Raw genomic sequence first — 19,122 nt, forward strand, 5'->3', positions numbered from 1 at the left:
AGAAAAACTCTCAGATAATCTGTCTCTGTTCTTTCAGTACACTTTAGGTTCGTATTTGGCTGTTAGTGGAGTTACATTATATGTGCTAGGAATAAGCATGTTACATTCATGATGCCACTTCAATTAAGTTTCTGCATATGGTAATTTATAATTAGTGCCAAGTTCTTCCTTTGCTGAACCTTTTTCCCTTACTCTTTTTTTCTGTTCTTCATTTTCTCCAGGCATGGAGAGTGAAGCCTTCTTTAGGCTTGATGTAGCTCAGTATGTTAGACAGCTCTTTTCGTAGGAAAGGGAGATGCCAGAAGAGGTCAGATACTCAAGAACATATCCAGGAGTCATTTACATTAACCATTTCTCCTTGCCAAATGATTTTTGTTTCACTGCAGTCTGTGCTTTCCCTTACATCCTTGCCTTCACTACGGATTCCATTGAGATCCGGTTAGTGGTGAATGGGAACTTAGTCCACACAGCAGTTGTGCCTGAGCTTCAACTTGTAGCATCAAGGGTAAGACACATGAAAATCATGTTCGAATGTTTCTGTCATATGTTGGCATCTAATTCATGTAAAAAGTTGCCACTAAAAATCAAACAAGCCAAACCTGAAACATGTGCTACTTGATCCATGGTAATTGTTCGTCTGTGTGCTCTTAATTTATGTCAAGTACAAAGAGAATCAGAATTGATCTCACTGTTCTTTATTGCTCAAAGTAATGCAGATCTGAGATGCTTGACTGTTGATGGGGCAAATGCTATCCTCAATGTTACAGGTGTTCCCTCCACTTGCAGTGGGATAGCTTTTCCATGACCAGCTCTTAGTTGACTGGGCAGCAATACAGCAATAGTGGCGATAAAACAGAGTGGGCAAATGTTTGAGCTCTTACCTGGAAGATGGGTAAGGAAGTCTGGGTGTACTAATGATGAGTAATTTGTCATTTCAGTCAGATATTTATTTTAAAGCTGCTGCTGCTGTGAGTGGATCATCTGACAGCAGCTCTAAGGAAATGAGTTCAACGAGTTCTCCTCAAACACCGGCAGCTCATGAAATGCCAGAATCTCCTCTTTCTTCTCTGGAAGGTAATGTGGAGTCCAGGCAGCTCAAATTACAATCTCAGATCATTCCAACAGCTCTCACATCTTGGTGCAGATGATCTTTAGTGAGATAAAATTGGTCAGGCAAAAGATTTTGAGTATCTATAAGATAGTGATTTTCTGCTTATCCACAGATGTGAGGCACTTGGCTCTGCTTCTGCCCCTTAATATCTCTGCTAAATGCCTGATAGCACTGTTCTGGAGGAGTTAAGCTTCAGTACTGTGATAAGCCTTTGGCAATATGGCCAAGATTGATGCAAAAAGAGGTAAAAAAACCTCCAAAATACCACTGGTTGGTTAAAGCTCTTCTGCAAACCAAAAGTAAGGAGAAATTCTAGCCTCCAAGGAGTTTGCACAATCAATCTGGCATAATGTGAACAAGCAATCTATAAGGAAACAGTAATGGAGAAACAAGGGAACATCAGCTAGGTAATGCAAGATGTGTGTGTCTCTTCCTCACTTCAGTCTGCTGCTGCAGAAGGGAAAAGGAGAAAGGAATCATAAGTTCAGTTTTTAAAAGGCAGTGCTATTTGGTGGTAAGTTGTTGGGTTTTTCTTCTAGGGATTAGGAAAACATGTTCTGTTTTATATCACTCAAATCCAGGCTCAAATTTACTAACAATGTATTAAATACATGGGGAGCACTGAACAGAGGACAGAGTTGTGGTGTAATAGTCAGAATACCAGCCTCAAGGCATGTGAATTTACTTCCCTGTTCTGCTGCTGATTCATCACATCACCAGGAGCCAGCTTTTTCCTCTCAGTTTAAGGTTTGTGTAGCAAGTGGCTGGATGGTGTTTAGTTACCATCTGGGGCTAAACCATGGCACTCTTAAAGTCAGATTGCAAATCTGCACACTGTGGTTGGATTTCCTGCTCATCCTAGCATTTTTATACTGAAAGATCTCTAGGGCAAGAACAATCTTTGAGTCAAAAAGCATCCAGAACAATGAGAATAACTCCTCACAGAATCCCAGAACGTTAAGGATTGGAATGATCATCCAATCCAAACCCTCCTACCAGAGCAGGATCACCTCCAGTAGGTCACACAGGAACAGGTCCAGGCAGGTTTTGAATGTCTCCAGAGAAGGAGACTCCACAACCTCTCTTAACTTTCCGTTTGGAGGTTTTAAGAACTGACTCCACTGCTGAAGTGTGACATGTTTGTTTTCCTTCTGTTTTCCAGCTGAAATTCCATGCAAAAATCTCTACAAAATTCCTCTCAGTAATCTGGTTGGGCGAAGCATTGAACGACCTCTGAAGTCACCTTTGGCTCCCAAGGTCATCACTACTACAACACCCACTGGCATTGCCCCTCTTCCAGTTACTCACTCACTGTCCTTATCTCGTATGGAGATCAAAGAAATTGCAAGCAGGACACGTAAAGAATTGCTGGGTAAGCTCCCCTCCTTCTTCAGTGTATTGCCAAATATATAACTTCTGAGCTTTGGACCGTCACATTTGTAACATGCAACCTGCATTCCTAAATAAAGAGTGAAAACAAACCAATGGAACTGTGAGAAAACATTTGCAGAGAGCCTAGCTGGGGTCTGGTCACGTACAAAGTGACCATATCTCAGCCAGGCAGAAACTATGTAGTTAATAATACAAAGCAGTGAAGGATAACTTTGTGTTTTCATGAATGCTTTGTTGTCTGTTAAGAGTATTAAGTCTTTTATTCCTTTGTTGAGGCCTCTTGGATGAGCCTATACCCAAGACAGAAAGCGCACAGAAGCAAAAAAAGGCTCCTCGAAGACAGTCAGACCCCAAGCAGGGAGCAGTAAGATCAACTAGTAGTGACAGGTAAATACACAAGTGTGCTGGTGTTGGAGAAGAAACTGCCAGGCTGTGAATGTTTTCAGAGGTGGTCATTGGGCTGCAGCAGGAGAAGTGTGGCCAGCAGGTCGAGGGAGGTGATTCTCCCTCTCTACTCCACTCTGGTGAGACCCCATCTGAAGTACTGCATCCAGTTCTGGAGCCCCTATTACAAGAGGGATGTGGAGATGCTGGAGTGAGTCTAGAGAAGGGCCACAAAGATGCTCAGAGGGCTGCAGCAGCTCTGCTATGAGGACAGACTGAAAGAGTTGAGGCTGTGCAGTCTGGAGAAGAGGAGGCTCCCAGGTGACTTTCTTGTGGCCTTTCAGTATCTGAAGGGTGCCTACAAAAAAGCTGGGGAGGGACTTTTTAGGCTGTCAGGGAGTGACAGGACTGGGGGGATGGAGCAAAGCTGGAGGTGAGGAGATTCAGAATGGACGTGAGGAGGAAGTTGTTCAGCATGAGAGGAGTGGTGAGAGCCTGGAATGGGTTGCCCAGGGAGGTAGTTGAGGCCCCGTCCCTGGAGGTGTTTAGAGCCAGGCTGGATAAGGCTGTGGGCAGCCTGCTCTAGGGTAGGGTGTCCTTGGGCATGGCAGGGGGGTTGGAACTCGATGATCCTTGTGGTCCCTTCCAACCCTGACTGATTCTATGATTCTGTGATTCATGCTGAGCTGACTGAGACAATGTGAATTTCATGCTAACATGTTTGTTAGAGCATCTGAATACTCCTAAGAAATGATTGCCCTTTGGAATGGGCTGCTTGGTGAGGTGATGGAGTCACCATCCCCGGAGGTGTTTCAAAGGAGGCTGGATGAGGCACTCAGTGCCATGGTTTAGTTAATCAGAAGGGTTAGGTGATAGGTTGGACTTGATGATTTCAGAGATCTTCTTCAGCCTGATTAATTCTCTGATTCTGTAGTTTCTGCTAAAGATATTTTAATGAGCAAAGGAAGGCTAAATGGGTTTTTGTGAGGTCCTGCTGCCACTGGGCCTGTAATCTTGATGGTGAGGGTGATGGAGCAGTGGAACAGGCTGCCCAGAGAGGTTGTTAAGTCTCCTTCTCTGGAGACTTTCAAAACCCGCCTGGATGCTTTCCTGTATGAGCTGCCCTAGGTGATCCTGCTTTGGCAGGGAGGTTGGACTGGATGATCTCTAGAGGTCCCTTCCAACCCCTAACATTTTAATTCTGTGATTAGGATTTGGACTACTAGATCTGCACTCTGCAGCCTCACTTGCTGTTCCCTTTGTATGCTCTTGTGTTGTCCTTTCCAGAATCAGTTTTGCAGAGAAGCCCCATAGCATTGTCTGTTTGGCTCTGCTTGCCTGCCCTGACTGCCAAGTCTCCTTTTCTCTGTTTTCATAACCTGTGTTTGTCTAGAGTAGTGGCAGAGTTCAGCCAAGATACAGATGACTGAGATTACCAACACAAATAAACACTCTGCTGCAATGTCACACTACTGCTTGGAACCACTGATTCACTCCTTGGAGACCATCTGGGTAGGAGGCTTCATTAACCTGGCATTGTGACAGTTGTCAGTAGAGTGAAATAGAAAGAAACTCAAGTTTTAATGCTCTGCCTCTCTCTTTAGGGTAACTTGCTTGAATCTAGAAGTAGCCACTGACCTGTGTACTTCTTTAGTAACATTTGTCTTTGTCTTTCTCTTTGCAGGATAATCTCAAGCTCCTTTGAAAGCTTTTCTGAAGGCCGTCACCTTTCCACTAGTTCAGATCCCGACACTTTGGCAAACAGGGAGGAGAGCTCACCCTCCAGCTGTCCATTTCAGCCCATTTCTTTATATGATGAAGACTTCATTGACTTGAAGTGAAGATACTCTTAAACCCCTTCTTTACTTCACGTTTTCTTACAACTCTGTGAGCTCTATGGGAATGTCACAAACACTGCTTCTAGTGGTAAAATGTGGCTGGAAGTATTGGTGATTAATCTTTATAGAACCCATGTTGTTCTGGCTAGCTCAGCCTGATTTGGTGATGCTTATATCTCTGAGATAGGTTATGTTTTCTTTTCTCAGTTAATGAACCATTACTTTTTGTGGCATTTCTAACAGTAGGTAATCAAAGAGAGGTTGAGGCTGAAACCGAAGGAAATAAAAAGCGTTACTTGTTCTGACCTCCTTATAATTTGAGGTACCTGAATGACACTCAGTGAATTGCTGTTCTTAACCACCACGAGTTGTTTTCCAACAGTGTAAGTCATATGGGAAGAGGAATTTTATAACACACAAATTGCTCCTTTTGGTTTTTCAGTCTTAAAAACAAAGCAAAGCGAAACAAAAGGCTTGCAAGTGCAGTCTTTCCAAACAGTGCAGTCTGTCCTTGAAATGATGCAGCTGTGGTGTGTTCACTGAAGAATCCAGGCTGTCCTATAAAAATCAGGTAAGGTCTGAAGATGCTGCTTTCTTTGCTCTGACCTGTCCATGCACCTTTTTGTTTATGGAGACACTTGAAAACCGTTTGGGTGTGAAGAATCCTTGGGCAGAGAGACTTTTTATAGAAAACACTGAACTTTGGAAATGTTCCTTCAGAATTTGAAGTTTTAAATAAAAGCATCACAAAGGCAAGCAGGAAAAAAAAGCCCAAAACAACAACAACAAAAGCCCTGGTTTTCTCTGTTTACTGGAAAACTGCTATTGCAGTGCACCTACAGATGACAGGCTGAAGAGCCAGCCCCTGATTTTCAGAGGGAATTGTGGTGTCTCACTCTCTGGAGATACTCGTGACCCACCTGGATGGGTTCCTGTATGATCTGGTATAGGTGATCCTGCTCTGGCAGGGGGGTTAGACTGGATGAGCTTTGAGGTCCCTTCCAGCCCCTAACACTCTGTGATTTTCTTTCTGACTGCACAAAGATTCCTGTGCAGGCATCAACATTAGCTCTTGGCTGCACTTGCACCAACAGTGTCAGTCATTCTTCCAGATACTCATACTTTTCTGACTGGATCCAGGCTGAGATTCCACTGCTAAGAAGCTAGTTTTCTGTGATGGAATAGTCACCTTAGATCTTTTGTTGCGTTCAAGGACAGGGTTTCATGTTTACAGCATGATTTTCTGATTTATTTGTTTTTTAACCCTTTCCTCTATGCCAAAAAAATCAATTTTTGAAAGGGTTTTGTTTGTTTTGGGTTTTTTTTAACCATGAAAGTGTGATGCTTCCAAGCTTTTTATATATGAAGATCTTAGCTTTATTAGCAATTAGTTCTTCTTCTATATGTAGAAATACTTCTGTATCCTTCATTTTATTTTATGAGATCATTCACCTGTCAACAATTTCACTTTCTGTCCAGGCATGACCATCTGGAGATGTGTGCCTTTAGCCTTGCTCTGTCTGAATGTAAAACTGTTTTTGCAAAGTACTTTTTGCCCAATTTATTGTATATATAGATATATATATATATAAAAAAAATGGCTTCATTGCTCCACCTTAAGAAAATATGCAAGGCCTTATCTGAAAGGATCAATTCTTACTCTCAGCTGGAGTGGCTGATCGAGGGAAGAAGCAATATTTTCAACAGTAATTAATCTAGGAGCAGAATCTAGTGGCTACTGTTATTGTAGTACTTTTGCACCCATAGGTGTGTGGGGTGAACCTTAATGAGCCTCTAAAAGGAAGTGCCAGCTCAAAGTCTTTGCAATTCTTTGTCATTCTTCTCGAGAATGTTACTTCTAGAGATGGTGTTCATTGACTTTGTCCTATTTATCTGGGCAGCTAAGGTTTAAAACTCTCGAAAGTATCCTGTGGTGCTTACTTATTCTTTTGGAAGCTGCAAACACTTTTGTGGACGTACTGGATCCACTTTGGGAAGCGCTGCTCACACTTAGATGATTTTAGAAAGCAAAAGCACCATCTTTTTCTGTAACCAGATTTCCTGATGTGTACATTTTTGGTTGTGTGTGTGTGTGTGTGCGTTTCTAAAGACTGTAGCAGTGGGTGACAAAACTGGGGCTTTAGTTAAAATACAGTTTTAACTGGGAACTTTGCCTTGCACTGTTAGGATAGCAGATTTTAAACCTATTGCAGATGTTCCAGCATGATTTAACGTGACTAAACCATAGCTCAAGTGAAGCAGTGTATGGAGATTTAAATACTTACTTTGAAGAACAAGATACAAACACATCCTGAAAGGACAAGCTTTAGAGATGGAGCACTAGAGACATCAAGAACAAGGAAGGCCTGACCACCTGCTGTGATGGTTGTCAGGACGTGCATAGATGTAGCATTTGTGTCACAACTGAGGCCTAATTACAGCAAGAGGGGGCATAAGGCAAGAGATCCTTCCTTTAACCAGAAGCACAGCAGTGGCTGTAAAGCAAGAGGAAGTGTGTGAGATCCGTCGAAGGTCTGCCTGTAATCACAGCATTGATGACATCTAGCAAATACAGAACAGCAGGAATGTAAGGAAGGCAGATTAAATTTGATTGCTTAAGCTAAACCAGATCAGATGAGCTTCATGGTACATCTCAGCAACAGGATGTTGGTATAGTTTGGAGAGAGAAGCTGAGCAACTGCCTTCTCCCACCTGATTTTTTTGCTATAGCTCCACTTAACAGCCTGCATCTCACACATTAAGCAGGTCACAGTGGGAACTACCAGACCTAACAGACTAACTCTCATAGGACAGGAAGGATCTGAACCCTAGAAACAAATGTCCTGACTTCATTCCTAATGTAAGTGCCTTAACAAGGCTGCCACTTCTGGAGCTGTTGCTTCTGTAATTTATCAGCGTGTCTTGTGGGGGTGTAAAGGTGATACAGGATCAAACAGAACAAGTTGGGAGGGACCAGGCAGCATTACTTTGGTTTCTGTGACACCTAGAGACGGTAGCTGAGGCTTTACAGTCATGTATATGTAGTGTACTACCTACTTATAGTACAAGAGCAGCCCAGAGTCTAGGTAGAAGGCAGAGAGTGTGGTAATAGTGTTCCAGTTTTGTTTGACACAAGCCACAAGAACCAAATTCTGTGAAGGTCCTTATCCCATTTGTTGTGTCACAAGACAGTCACACAGTAAGGCAAAAATGCTGGCACAGCTGGGCAAATACCCATTGTACAAAGATGTGCTTTCTGTGGGCTCTGAACAGCCATGAGGTACATGCCTCTTGGTGCAGCTAGTTGGCATGCTCTGAACTAGCTTCTAGCCATGGTTTCTCTCTAGATCCACACCATTCAGACTGCTAATTAAAATCAAACCAAACGCCAACTGGTGATATGTAAACTCTTCTGCATCACTTCTAAAGGGCAAGGGTTTTATACAGCTATGCAACCTCTCCTACTTTAGACCAGTGTCAGATGGCAAGGCTTGTTGGAAGGCTGCTGGGATGGACAGTTTGCTGTTGTTCACTCCAGTCTTAGAGCCGTATTGTTCCCCTTCTGCTTTTCCAGCATGTTGATGCAACTCCTCACTGCAGGTTAGAAAGTAGTCTTGAGCTCACGTTGTAGCTGAGGCCACCCTAAGCACAACCCTTCTTTCTTTCACATCTCATGATAAAGCTGCCTTCAGCCTGCATTCTCGGTGTTGGCTGACCATGGATGAGAGAAAAGCTAATCTTGGCAGCTGTGTAAGGTGGGCTGTTGCTCCAGTATTCCAGAGGAGTACTGGAAAATCTTGCTGCAGGTGGATGGAAAAAATCCTTTTCTGTGAAGGAAGAACTGTACCAGGTGGAATATTTGCTCTCAAGCTAAGGTCATCATTCTGGACTCAGATCTAAGTTTCTGCAAGAAATGTTCTCTGTCCCACATGCTGGATTTGTTGGAGGAGGTGAGGCTCTTATCCCCTTCTGGTTTATGGTACTGTCACCACTTCAGCACTGTGCCTTAGTCTGACTAAACTGTAGGAATGTCACTTACTTTGGTGCAAGCATTAGGCCCTACAGGCAGTTCATTTGGAACATACTCATGTTCCTCTGCGTGCAATCACAGAGTAGTTGAGGCTGAAAGGGACTGCTGCAGATCTAGTCCAGTGCCCAAACCCCTGCACCTCCATTCCTAACAGCAGCAGTGTCAGGTTGCTCAGTGCCATGCTGCATTTCGAGTTTGTTCAAAAGGAGGATGCAACATACCGAGTTACTCTTCACATCACAGGATGTGCATAAACCATCACCACAGCTTTCAAGTGTGACTAGGACTTAATAGCCCTGAGACACACAAGCTGTTAAGTCTCTCACATGCGTAATACACAGCTTTTACAGCTGAGGCTCTGCAAACCCCTCTACAGTCTAGACAGTTTGGTCTTAAGGAACTGCTGCAGCCTAACAGTTGTTTTTGTCCAGCTTTCTTCTAGTGGCAGATTTGTAACGTGTTTGGAAGGAACAGAACAGTTCCTTCTGAGGAGAGATAATGACCCACATGCAGTTTGAGAGGGCTGGGTGATATTGTGGCAGTGAGAGATCTGGACTCTGAATGGATGTGTGGATACTTTCAGCTTTCTGTTGCTGAAGGAACAAGTAGGAACTGTTCTGATGGTACATTGTGATGACAGGCCTCTCCTGGTTTGGGGTTTTGGGGGCTGATTGGTTTGTTTTGGTCGTTTCAATTTGTTGGGGGCTGAGGGCTGGTTTTGTTTGGTTGGTTTTTGCAACGTGTGCCACAGTGGCACCCTTAATGCAGTGAGTCTGCTCTCTGCCTTCCTGTGATTATCTATACATGTGCCAGCATTTGGAATTGATTGGTAGAGCCAGAGTAGTGCTTTAAAAACCCTTTTATTTATGTATTTATTTATTTTAATACTGTCAGTCAACTAAACATTTAGAGTTCTCAGTAGGGCAGGGGACTGGTGGCACCAAGGACTGTAACACTATTACACAAACAGTTAAGAGATGTTCAAGGTCTCTGCTCCTGCCATTTACTTTCTGGTGTTCTACAGATACTGACCAAGTCATGAGCTCCACTTCATGCATGTTTTCCTAAAGGTGTGGGTCTGTAACTTGTGCTTGCAGCTGCAGCAGCTCAGAGCCATTGGCTTAGTGTGCATGGCAGAGAGATGATCCTCGGGGTTTGGTTTGGCAGTATATACACATAGATGTATGACTATACATAGGTATGTGTATATAGTTGTAATTTCTCCTACAGCTTTTAAGGGATTAAAAGTCACATAGAGGAATTTAAAGTAAATCCAGGGGGTTGAGGAAATCCCATCTGCAATTAACCAGGTATTTCAGAATTAGGTTTGTTGCCTTCTGTGTGTGAAAATGTCATTGCTAAGCTTGATGTCACTGTTCACACGCACAGTGCTTGTCCATTCTGTCCAGGCAGTGTTTTCTCAGATAGGCTTAGCCTGATTTTGTGGAGGAACAAATGATTCCCTGAGAACCTGATAGGAACAACACAGGAAAGCTCAAATGACAGTATGCAGCAACCATCTGCATTGCATGCAGGTCAGAAAGTATTTCTAGTCATACTAGTTGAGCACAGTTTCACCAGCTGTATACTGCCTAGCTGCTTCACCCTGTTGCTGACTTGCAACTGACTGACTCCTGTTTGCTACTGGAAATCATCAGCACATGATTGGAAGAGAAGATTTAAGAGATTATTATTTTCTGGATATTTATTTATAGCTCCAAGGTATTTATCTGGTCAAGTGGAAAATGTTAATGTCTCTAAAGGTTTATGCAAAAAGTGTCATCAACCTGGAGTACCAGGTTTAACCAAGTCTTTGAATGTTAGCAGACTGCTTTGTAATTTAATAACTGCATATTGTTAAGACTGTTGCTACGTTTGTGATCAAAAAACTCTTTATCTACCACTTGTCTTAACTGCTGATGTATTACATTGTTTTTACTGTCATGTGATAGTATGTATGGTTTGTGGTTTAGATGTGACATCCAAATAGAAACAGTCCTATTGCAGCTGGAACTATTCTAAGTGCCATTTATCACCTTTGTGAAGGAGTAACAGATGATTTATTCCTTCATATGTAATAAACCATAAATTTGACCTCACTCCTTTCTTTTACACATGCAGAGCTAATAGATTTTCCAAAATGGTTCAGCAGACAAGAGTCAGGAGATAGCAACTGCAGATAGCTCTGGATTACTGTTTCCATTTGAGTTCTTTAGAGATGTTGTTTCAGAGATGTTATTCCTTGAAGTGCTGTATCATAAGTGTGAGACTGGTGCTTGTGTCTGAAGCGTTGCCCATCTTTGATAAGAACTATAATCCAGAGTGGTTTGTGTTTTATAGGCATCTTTTGAACTCCATAGCTGCTCCAGTCTGAGATCTTTTACCCCTTAACACTACAAAATAGAGTTTTTCTCCTGTTCTGGCTAAGAGTATATGCTTGCTGCCTCCAAGAGCTTGTAATTCCTTTTGAAAAAGCATTGCTAAAATACATTCTCCTGTGACTTGCATCCCTTGTGATTTAAATGCATTCCTGAACAGCGTGACACTCACACCCATGAAAGCCACTCATTCATCTCTGGTTGGGACCAAGCCTTATTCCACGGTCAGGCATTCCAGACATAGCAGCAGCCACACCAAAGTAAAATGAGCAGTAGCCAGACTCTATCACTCATGGCTTCACTGTAACCATGCTATAAGGGAAAGGGAAAAGTGGAGCAAAGAAAATTTCATTTTATACAAAATTAGATCTTAATTTACACCTTAGGAAGCAAAAAAAGAGATTCACATTTCTCCTTGGCCATTGCTGTCAGTCTGCACCAGGTAAAAAGAACACAGGAATCAAAGAGGTTATGCCCAAGACTTGCACAAGGAAGATTAAGCACAGGGAGCAGCATGCAGAAGTATGTGCAGATTCCCCACAGCTACTTAAAAATCCCCAAGAGTTCAGCTTTGACAAAAGTCATTAAAATGATTTGGTAGCAAGTTTAGTAACAGACTCCCCCAGGTGATGCACTCAGTTTCAACCATAGCACCATAGTCCATGATGGGAAGGGTTCACATCAGTATAAAAAGCTGTAGGCTTTAAAATCTTCTGAAGTAGGCCTCAATTTGTTCCAGGGTCTGTCCTTTTGTTTCAGGAACATAAAAGGCTGTAAAAGTTACATTTAGGCAGCACAATACGGAGAAGAGCCAGAAGGTGCCGTAAGACGTTAAGAAAGCCTGAGGGAGGGGAAACAACAAACCTCAAGGTTACTGCAGCTCACTGCTGTACATCTGGCTGTACTGCCAGAGAAGACTCCGGCTCAAGGCTCTCTCAGGAGCATCTTTAATAAACTCCCCTCAGCTTGTAACACTTACTAGGAGATCCTGAAACTCTTTGGTAACCAAGAAGGCCATGATCCAGTTGGTTAGCACGCAGGCAGCACTCGAAATGCCTCGAGCTTTAAGGGGGAAGATTTCTGATATCACCAGCCATGGAATAGGGCCCCAGCCAAGGGCAAAGCCTGCAGTCAGAAACAGCAGAGAATAAATGCCAGTTAAGTACATGTTAAAGGGAAGACTGAATGATGCCCAAGTTAGACAAGTAAAGGGACTAGAATTTGCAGTCTCAATTCTTGGAGGATTCCAGTAATGAAGTACCGCTCCCAGAAGGTATTTTAAGCTATTTTAGGGCAGCATGGAACAGCACTAGTGCACTTTGCATCAAATTAATTACAAGAATATTCTTAACAAGCAGAACTTCTTGCCACAAAGGTTCTGAAGTTGGTCAGCTTGAAACTCTGCTTCTACCTGCTGCTGCCTTGCAGCATGGCAGAGTTCAGCATGGCTAAGATGCTACAAGCCTGTTTTTTTTCCAGCAGTTTAACCTGCTTCTGGTAGCACAAGGAGCTATCAGTTACTTTTCTAGGGAACTGATGTAACTAAGCTGCTAGCTCTGCCAGCAGGGCTGTGAATGCTGACACTGGAAAGGTCACTCAAAGACATAACTCATTTCCATTCATCAACGGTGTGACAAAAGGGAACACATTCATCAGAAGTTTGGGGGTTGGGTAAAGGCCACCTAGAAGCCTGTTCCACTTACCAGCAACGAAGAGCCCTAGGCTCACCACTGCAAGCCAGGACATGCTGCTTTCTGTCCCTGGGGATGCTGCATTTAGAGTGAACCACACATCAGGATTTGAGGCGTTGTTTCCATTTGGAAGCACCACTTTAAAGTAAAGGCCAAACAATGCAGTACTGAGAGCCATGATTATCCCTGAAAAGCAAGCAATAACCAAGCTGTCACTAGTTGCTATTTGGGTGTTCTGAGAGACAGAACATAGCTGGTTTGAACTCAGAAGACATGCTGGCACTCACAGAAGTGTCTCTCAAAAGATACTGTTCTTGGAAACAACCACTGGCCTTGACAAGAGTGGAAGTTAGCCAAGCATTTTAAACACTGGCCTTGGCAGCAGTCATCACTACTGAGTGTGCAGCACAACAGCTCTATCAAACAGAACTAGCTTTATCTAGCACATTTGCTTGTAAAGTCATAATTGTTTATTCTTGTCTAACTAAACACCATAATGTGCCACAAAGGTTGGACTTGCTGATCTTAAGAGGCTTTTTCCAACCTTGTTAATTCTGTAATTCTATGAAAGTAGCAGCAGCCACAGAGAAATTACTTTGAAATAGTCATTTGTTGTCAGCTTGGGTAGAAGAAGGTACACTGAATCTTATTAAGCAGCAAAGTGATCACAGCAGTAAGAACTGTCTCAGTGACATGGCTATTTCAGAACAAAAACTGGCTGTTAAGAAGACACAAAGGTAGTTTCAAGGAGTTTCACCCACACTGTAAATATAACATCATAGTTTCCCCTTAGGAGTCTACAGTTACACCAAATCTTAAAGCAAACCACTTAAAAATGCATACATTGCAATACTTAATTCCCCCATCAGTTAATACTGCTACATAGTATGATGCTATAGCAGTGTGGTACTATAGAGAGTAATTTCTCTCACTGACCAGAATTCAGTAACAAGTTTTACCAGATATGTAAAGCAGAACTTTTCGTCCCGTTTTATCTATGATAAGTGCAGCCACAGCAGTGAAACACACTTGTATGGACCCCACAACAACAGAAGCCATTCTGCTGTCCTGAAATAAAGTAAGAGGTAGGGAGAGTTTGCTCTTTCAGGCTGGTAAGAGGATCACTTATCAAGCGTTTGTTTCTTGCATCTGAAAGAAGACAGACTATGCTACAGAAATCAAAGGTGAGGGAGGCAGCAGGGGAGAGGGAAAAAAGGAAAGAAGACATCATCAATCAACATAGCACCCTGGTCTCTTAACAAACTTTAACATAAGCCACAGGTTCTTCCCAGAGTTTTGCTTTCTCTACACCACTGCATGTGTAACTCTGGTAACAGATGTTTAATAGGAAGATGATTGTATCAGGAAGGAATTTCTGTCAGTATCAAAGCTTCAGACCAGCAAAACACAACATCCTTCTCCCCCAGATCACCAGAACACTCAGGTATACCACAGTAGCAGGGTCAAGAAGGCATCTAAAATCCCAGCCAGCCCAAAAAGCCTGTTATTTATGACACAGGCAGGATCATTACTGGGTCAGTTTGTTCTGGTTATCAGACTTTCTGTAGCATTGACCAAGCTGAAACTGCAGCACATTTGTCAGGTTAGAAACACACCCAAATTACCTTGAAATTTGCATCCTCAAAGATAGTTTCTGCATAAAACATAACTGCATTAATGCCTGTTACTTGCTGGAAGAACATCAGAGCCACACCAATAAGAAGTGGCTTGTAGATGGAGGGGTTCTTAAATTCAGAGAGTTTCAGTTCCTGTTAACAAAGAGTAAGTGATGATTTGGTGAAAAAACTCCTATTTTAAGCCAAAGAACAAAACACCACAAACCCTCCTCAGAACATTCCAATCTCTTCAAACTCAGGCAGTTCCCCACCTTCCCTTCAGCAAAACTAAGTTCCTTAGCTGCAAAAATGTTTACATTTGAAGTATCTGAGAAGCATTTTTCCCCTTTTCCCAGGTTCTACACAAAAATTGACAGTACTTTGTAGAAAAAAAGTTAACATGGATGAATTCAGGGTTTGCAGAAACCAAACTGCATCAGTCAGACCTGCCTGTTTAAGCAAATGTCTCATAAGAGGCTAAGTGACTCTATTAGAAGAGGAAGAGAAAGTGCATTCATACAACACAAACAGGAAATCAGTGCCACAGCTGCTGCAAGATCCTACAGAACTGCCAACCAAAGCTAAAAACCAGATAGCTGCCAACTAGTTAAGATCAAGAGCCTGACTGCTGCTCATGCCAATGGGATGAGATTAAACAAGGCCAAGTGCAGGGTTCTACACTTCAGCCACAGCAACCTCCAGCAGCGCTACAGGCTGGAGACAGAGTGTCTGGAGAGCAGCCAGGCAGAAAGGGACCTGGGGGTGCTGGTAGATAGTAGCTGAACATGAGGCAGCAGTGTGCCCAGGTGGGCAGCAGAGCCAATGGCATCCTGGCCTGGATCAGGAGCAGTGTGGCCAGCAGGACAAAGGAGGTTACTCTGCCCCTGTGCTCAGCACTGCTCAGGCCACACCTTGAGTGCTGTGTCCAGTTCTGGGCCCCTCAATTCAAAGAGATGTTGAGATACTGGAATGGGTCCAGAGAAGGGTGATGAGGGTGGTGAGAGGCCTGGAACACAGCCCTGTGAGGAGAGGCTGAGGAAGCTGGGGCTGTTTAGCCTGGAAAAGAGGATGCTCAGGGGTGACCTTGTTGCTGTCTACAACTACCTGAAAGGAGGCTGTAGCCAGGTGGGGTTGGTCTCTTCTCCCAAGCAACCAGCAATAGAACAAGGGGACACAATCTCAAGTTGTGCCAGGGGAGGTCTAGGCTGGATGTTAGGAGGAAGTTCTTCCCAGCAAGAGTGATTGGCATTGAAATGGGCTGCCTAGGGAGGTGGTGGAGTTGCCATCCATGAAGGTGTTCAAGCAAAGCCTGGATGAGGCACTTAGTGCCATGGTCTGGTTGATTGGCTAGGGCTGGGTGATAGGTTGGCCAGGATGATCTTGGAGGTCTCTTCCAACCTGTCTGATTCTGTGATTTATGTACACTGACAGCAGCCAATGCAACAGCAGCAGCTGAAAGGGAGAGGAAGACTGAAAGACTCTCCCTTGCTTCTGCATGTTATTTGTATGAGGAAGCAGGTCTGGACCAGCACTTGTGGCAAAGGCTGTTAACTAAGCCCCTTAACTACACTGTAGGGTTATCAGACACTATCCCTATAGTAAAAGTAAAAGATTCCCATCACCTCTTCTTGAACACCAGCTTCAATCTGCTGACATTCCCACTCGTGGTCTGCCTGTGGTCCTCGCAGGAAGCGCAGAGCAGCCACGGCTTCAGAGAGCTGGTTGTGACTCAGCAGGAACCTGGGTGTCTCAGGCATGAAGGACATCAACAGCACCATCATGCAGGGTGGCACAGAACCCAACACTGCCAGCCACTGCCATCCTAGTTGTATTCCTGGGTGACAAAAGGAAAAGAACCAGAGGACTGTGAACATGGAGCAGGTGTAGGAACTCAGATCTCCTTTCAGTTCTCCAGTGCAGTGCTTTCATTCCATGCACTGATTGTCTCTTGTAACCTAAAGCCCCGACCCAAATACCTGCAATGTAGGCTCCCAGTATGCCAGTCACCACCATCAGCTGAACACAAGAGCCAAGCATACCACGGACTTTAGGATGAGATACTTCAGATATATACACCTAAAACACAGGGAGAAAACATCTAATGATTATTTCTATCCAATTTTGGATCAGGGGTTTGACAAGGAATTAATTTCTGCATTTCCTAGAAACTGCTCTCCTTAGAAAAAGCCTCAGCAAAATGTAGTGAGTAGAGAGCTACCATCTCATAGATGGGTACTGGTGATAGGAAAACCCTGGAAAAAAGGGAGGACCTATGCCAGAAGAACACTGACACTGCATTGGTATCCCAGAGGTGAATGAACTTGCATTACTAAGAGCTGCCTTTGTTGGTCATGCTCAAAAAGAAACATCATCATAAAGCATTGCAGAGCTTGGAGCAGGGTTTGCATAAACACAGAGTCACAGATTTATCAGGGTTGGAAGGGACCTCAAGGATCATCCAGTTCCAACCCCCTTGCCATGGGCAGGGACAATTTCCACTTTGCCCAGAGCCACATCCAGCCTTGCTTTAGAAATATTCCACCACCTCCCTGGGCAACCTGTTCCAGTATCTCACCACCCTTAGGGTGAAAAACTTTCTAATGTCTAATCTAAATCTCCCCTCCTCTAGCTTGGATCCATTCCCCCTAGTCCTATCACTGACATCCTAAAAAGTCCCTCAGCAGCTTTCTTGCAGGCCCCCTTCAAATGCTGGAAGGCCACACTAAGGTCTCCTCAGAGCCTTCCCTTTTCCAAACTTAACAACTCCAACTCTCTCAGTCTGTCCATAGGAGAGGAGCTCCAGCCTCGTCCTCATGGCCCTCCTCCTCATGGTCCTTCTCTGGACATGTTCCATCATGTCCATACCTTTCTTGTAATAGTGGCTCCAGAACTGGACACAGTACTCCAGGTGAGGTCTCACGAGAGCGGTGTAGAGAGGGAGAATCACCTCTCTGGACAGAGCTCAAGCCACAAACAGAACTGTTTGCAATGAACCTTTTAGATTTTTAATTCATTGTTAAGAGTGCCAACTCTTTCATTCTCCACGAGGTTCAGAGTGCACAGCTCATCTGCACACAGACTCTGTGGACAGCATCACAACGAAAACCAAGCAAAACATGATGATATGAAAAGCAGCACATTCTAACTCCACAGGCTGCTTTGGCTATTCACCCAAACCATCTACAGCATTGCTACAGAGAAAGGACCAGCCAGCCATTATACAAACCCCCCACCACACGTGCCCACCCCCTCAGAAAAACATCTTACTTACTGGAACAACAAGTGAAGTGATCCCACTGGCTAAGCCTGACAGCATTCGTCCAAAATAGAGCATCCAAACATTCTGAGCAGAGATAACAACCAGATATCCAAAAATATATGGTAGGGAGCACAGCATCAGGCTCAGCTTCCTCCCTACTTTATCCACGAGATAGCCTCCCAGTATGCCTCCAGCAGCAGCTCCTAATGTTACCAGTGACTACAAAAACCAAAGAATACATTTATTAGACACATATAAAAACAAGTATCAGATAGCCATTTCTTTTGTAATATTGAAACGTAAACAGAAGCTTCTAAATGAACATGCAGGAGTCTGCAGGCTCTTACAGGGGAAAATATTACCACAAGTTAAAACTTCTTTGCTATGAGAGTGACACAGGCCTGGAGCAGGCTGCCCAGGGGAGGCTGCAGAGTAAGTTGAAGTAAGAGAAGCATTTACCAGATATGCTCACAAAGTTATCAGAGCATTACAGCACTGTCATTCTGGAGAGATCTCAATCAATCACCACGTTTAGAATCACAGAACTAGCCAGGTTGCAAGAGATCTCCAGGATCATCGAGTCCAACCTATCACCCAACACCTTCTATTTAACTAACCCATGGCACTAAGTGCCTCATGCAGCCTCCTCTTAAAACACCTCCAGGAATGGAATTTCTTCCTAACATCCAGCCTGAATCTGCCCTGACACAACCCTGTACATTATTCAGATCTGCATTTTTCCTCACTCTGCAAACCCTCATCGTATCAGCAGCACCTTCTTAACCTGCCTTTTCACATGAAATCCCACAGTGGCAATGCATCACACAGCGACTCACCCCGAACCATGAGGCTTGATTGCTGTCCAATCTTAATTTGGGATCGTTGATTTTCCTCAGCTCTGGAATAACAGGTGAGCTATAGCCCAGCACGAAGCCAAAGCTAAGCGGTCCCAAGACAGCAGCGAACGTGGCCAGGTACAACTTCTTGTTCTGCACTCTGAGGCAGAAGAGGCCGACAAGGATCACGCCGCCCCCACCTCCCGCTTCCAGCCCCTCACTAGGGCCGGGACTGCTCGAGCAGGGCTGCCAGAGGGCTTGGCCCAGAGCTTGCCACGGCCGCGGCCGAGCCCCCGGGCGCGCAGCACCGTCCCTGAGCCCGCGGGGCGGCGGGAGGCGGCGCCCGCGATCACCCACCTCGGGTACGAGTCCGCCGCGGCATAGCCCAGCAAGGGGCGAGACTCTTCTGCAGCCATGCCCTGCCTGCGGGGAGCGCCTCAGCGCCCCTTCTCCACGGGCGGTGCGGGCGGCGGTGCGGGCCGGGCCGGGCCTGATCCCCCGCGCAGGGCCTGCCGCAGCGCCCAGAGGGGCGGGCCGGGCGGAAACGGGTCGCACGTGACGGCGAGCAGTGATGACGCCACCGGGGC

The 19,122-nt window shown here is 44.5% G+C and overlaps 2 protein-coding genes across 6 annotated transcripts in view; one reads left to right on the forward strand and one right to left on the reverse strand.

The window, feature by feature from the left end:
• The window catches only part of GARNL3 (GTPase activating Rap/RanGAP domain like 3), a 46,117-nt gene extending 41,076 nt beyond the window's left edge, over positions 1 to 5,041 (forward strand). For all 4 annotated transcript variants that reach the window (XM_064171077.1, XM_064171078.1, XM_064171079.1 and 1 more), the window contains 5 exons: positions 387 to 505; positions 939 to 1,074; positions 2,274 to 2,483; positions 2,779 to 2,890; positions 4,572 to 5,041. In XM_064171077.1, coding sequence (XP_064027147.1) covers positions 387 to 505; positions 939 to 1,074; positions 2,274 to 2,483; positions 2,779 to 2,890; positions 4,572 to 4,728 — 734 coding nt within the window. In that variant the 3' untranslated portion in view covers positions 4,729 to 5,041. The remainder of the gene's footprint in view (positions 1 to 386; positions 506 to 938; positions 1,075 to 2,273; positions 2,484 to 2,778; positions 2,891 to 4,571) is intronic.
• A 4,558-nt stretch (positions 5,042 to 9,599) lies between these two features.
• On the reverse strand, positions 9,600 to 18,988 carry SLC2A8 (solute carrier family 2 member 8). 2 transcript variants are annotated; one of them, XM_064171082.1, is made up of 10 exons: positions 18,893 to 18,988; positions 18,536 to 18,597; positions 17,712 to 17,918; positions 16,417 to 16,516; positions 16,063 to 16,274; positions 14,450 to 14,593; positions 13,784 to 13,892; positions 12,837 to 13,010; positions 12,113 to 12,258; positions 9,600 to 11,974 (listed from the first exon to the last, which is right to left on the reverse strand). In XM_064171082.1, the coding sequence occupies exons 1-10, from the start codon at positions 18,915 to 18,917 to the stop codon at positions 11,837 to 11,839; spliced, it is 1,317 nt and encodes a 438-aa protein (XP_064027152.1). In that variant the 5' UTR covers positions 18,918 to 18,988; the 3' UTR covers positions 9,600 to 11,836. The 2 variants fall into 2 exon arrangements, with proteins under 2 accessions (XP_064027152.1, XP_064027151.1); XM_064171081.1 differs by having other exon boundaries at positions 18,536 to 18,695.
• Between the last annotated feature and the right edge of the window lie 134 nt (positions 18,989 to 19,122).

This window comes from Pogoniulus pusillus, chromosome 35, assembly GCF_015220805.1.
Source record: "Pogoniulus pusillus isolate bPogPus1 chromosome 35, bPogPus1.pri, whole genome shotgun sequence".
Classification (NCBI taxonomy): domain Eukaryota; kingdom Metazoa; phylum Chordata; class Aves; order Piciformes; family Lybiidae; genus Pogoniulus; species Pogoniulus pusillus.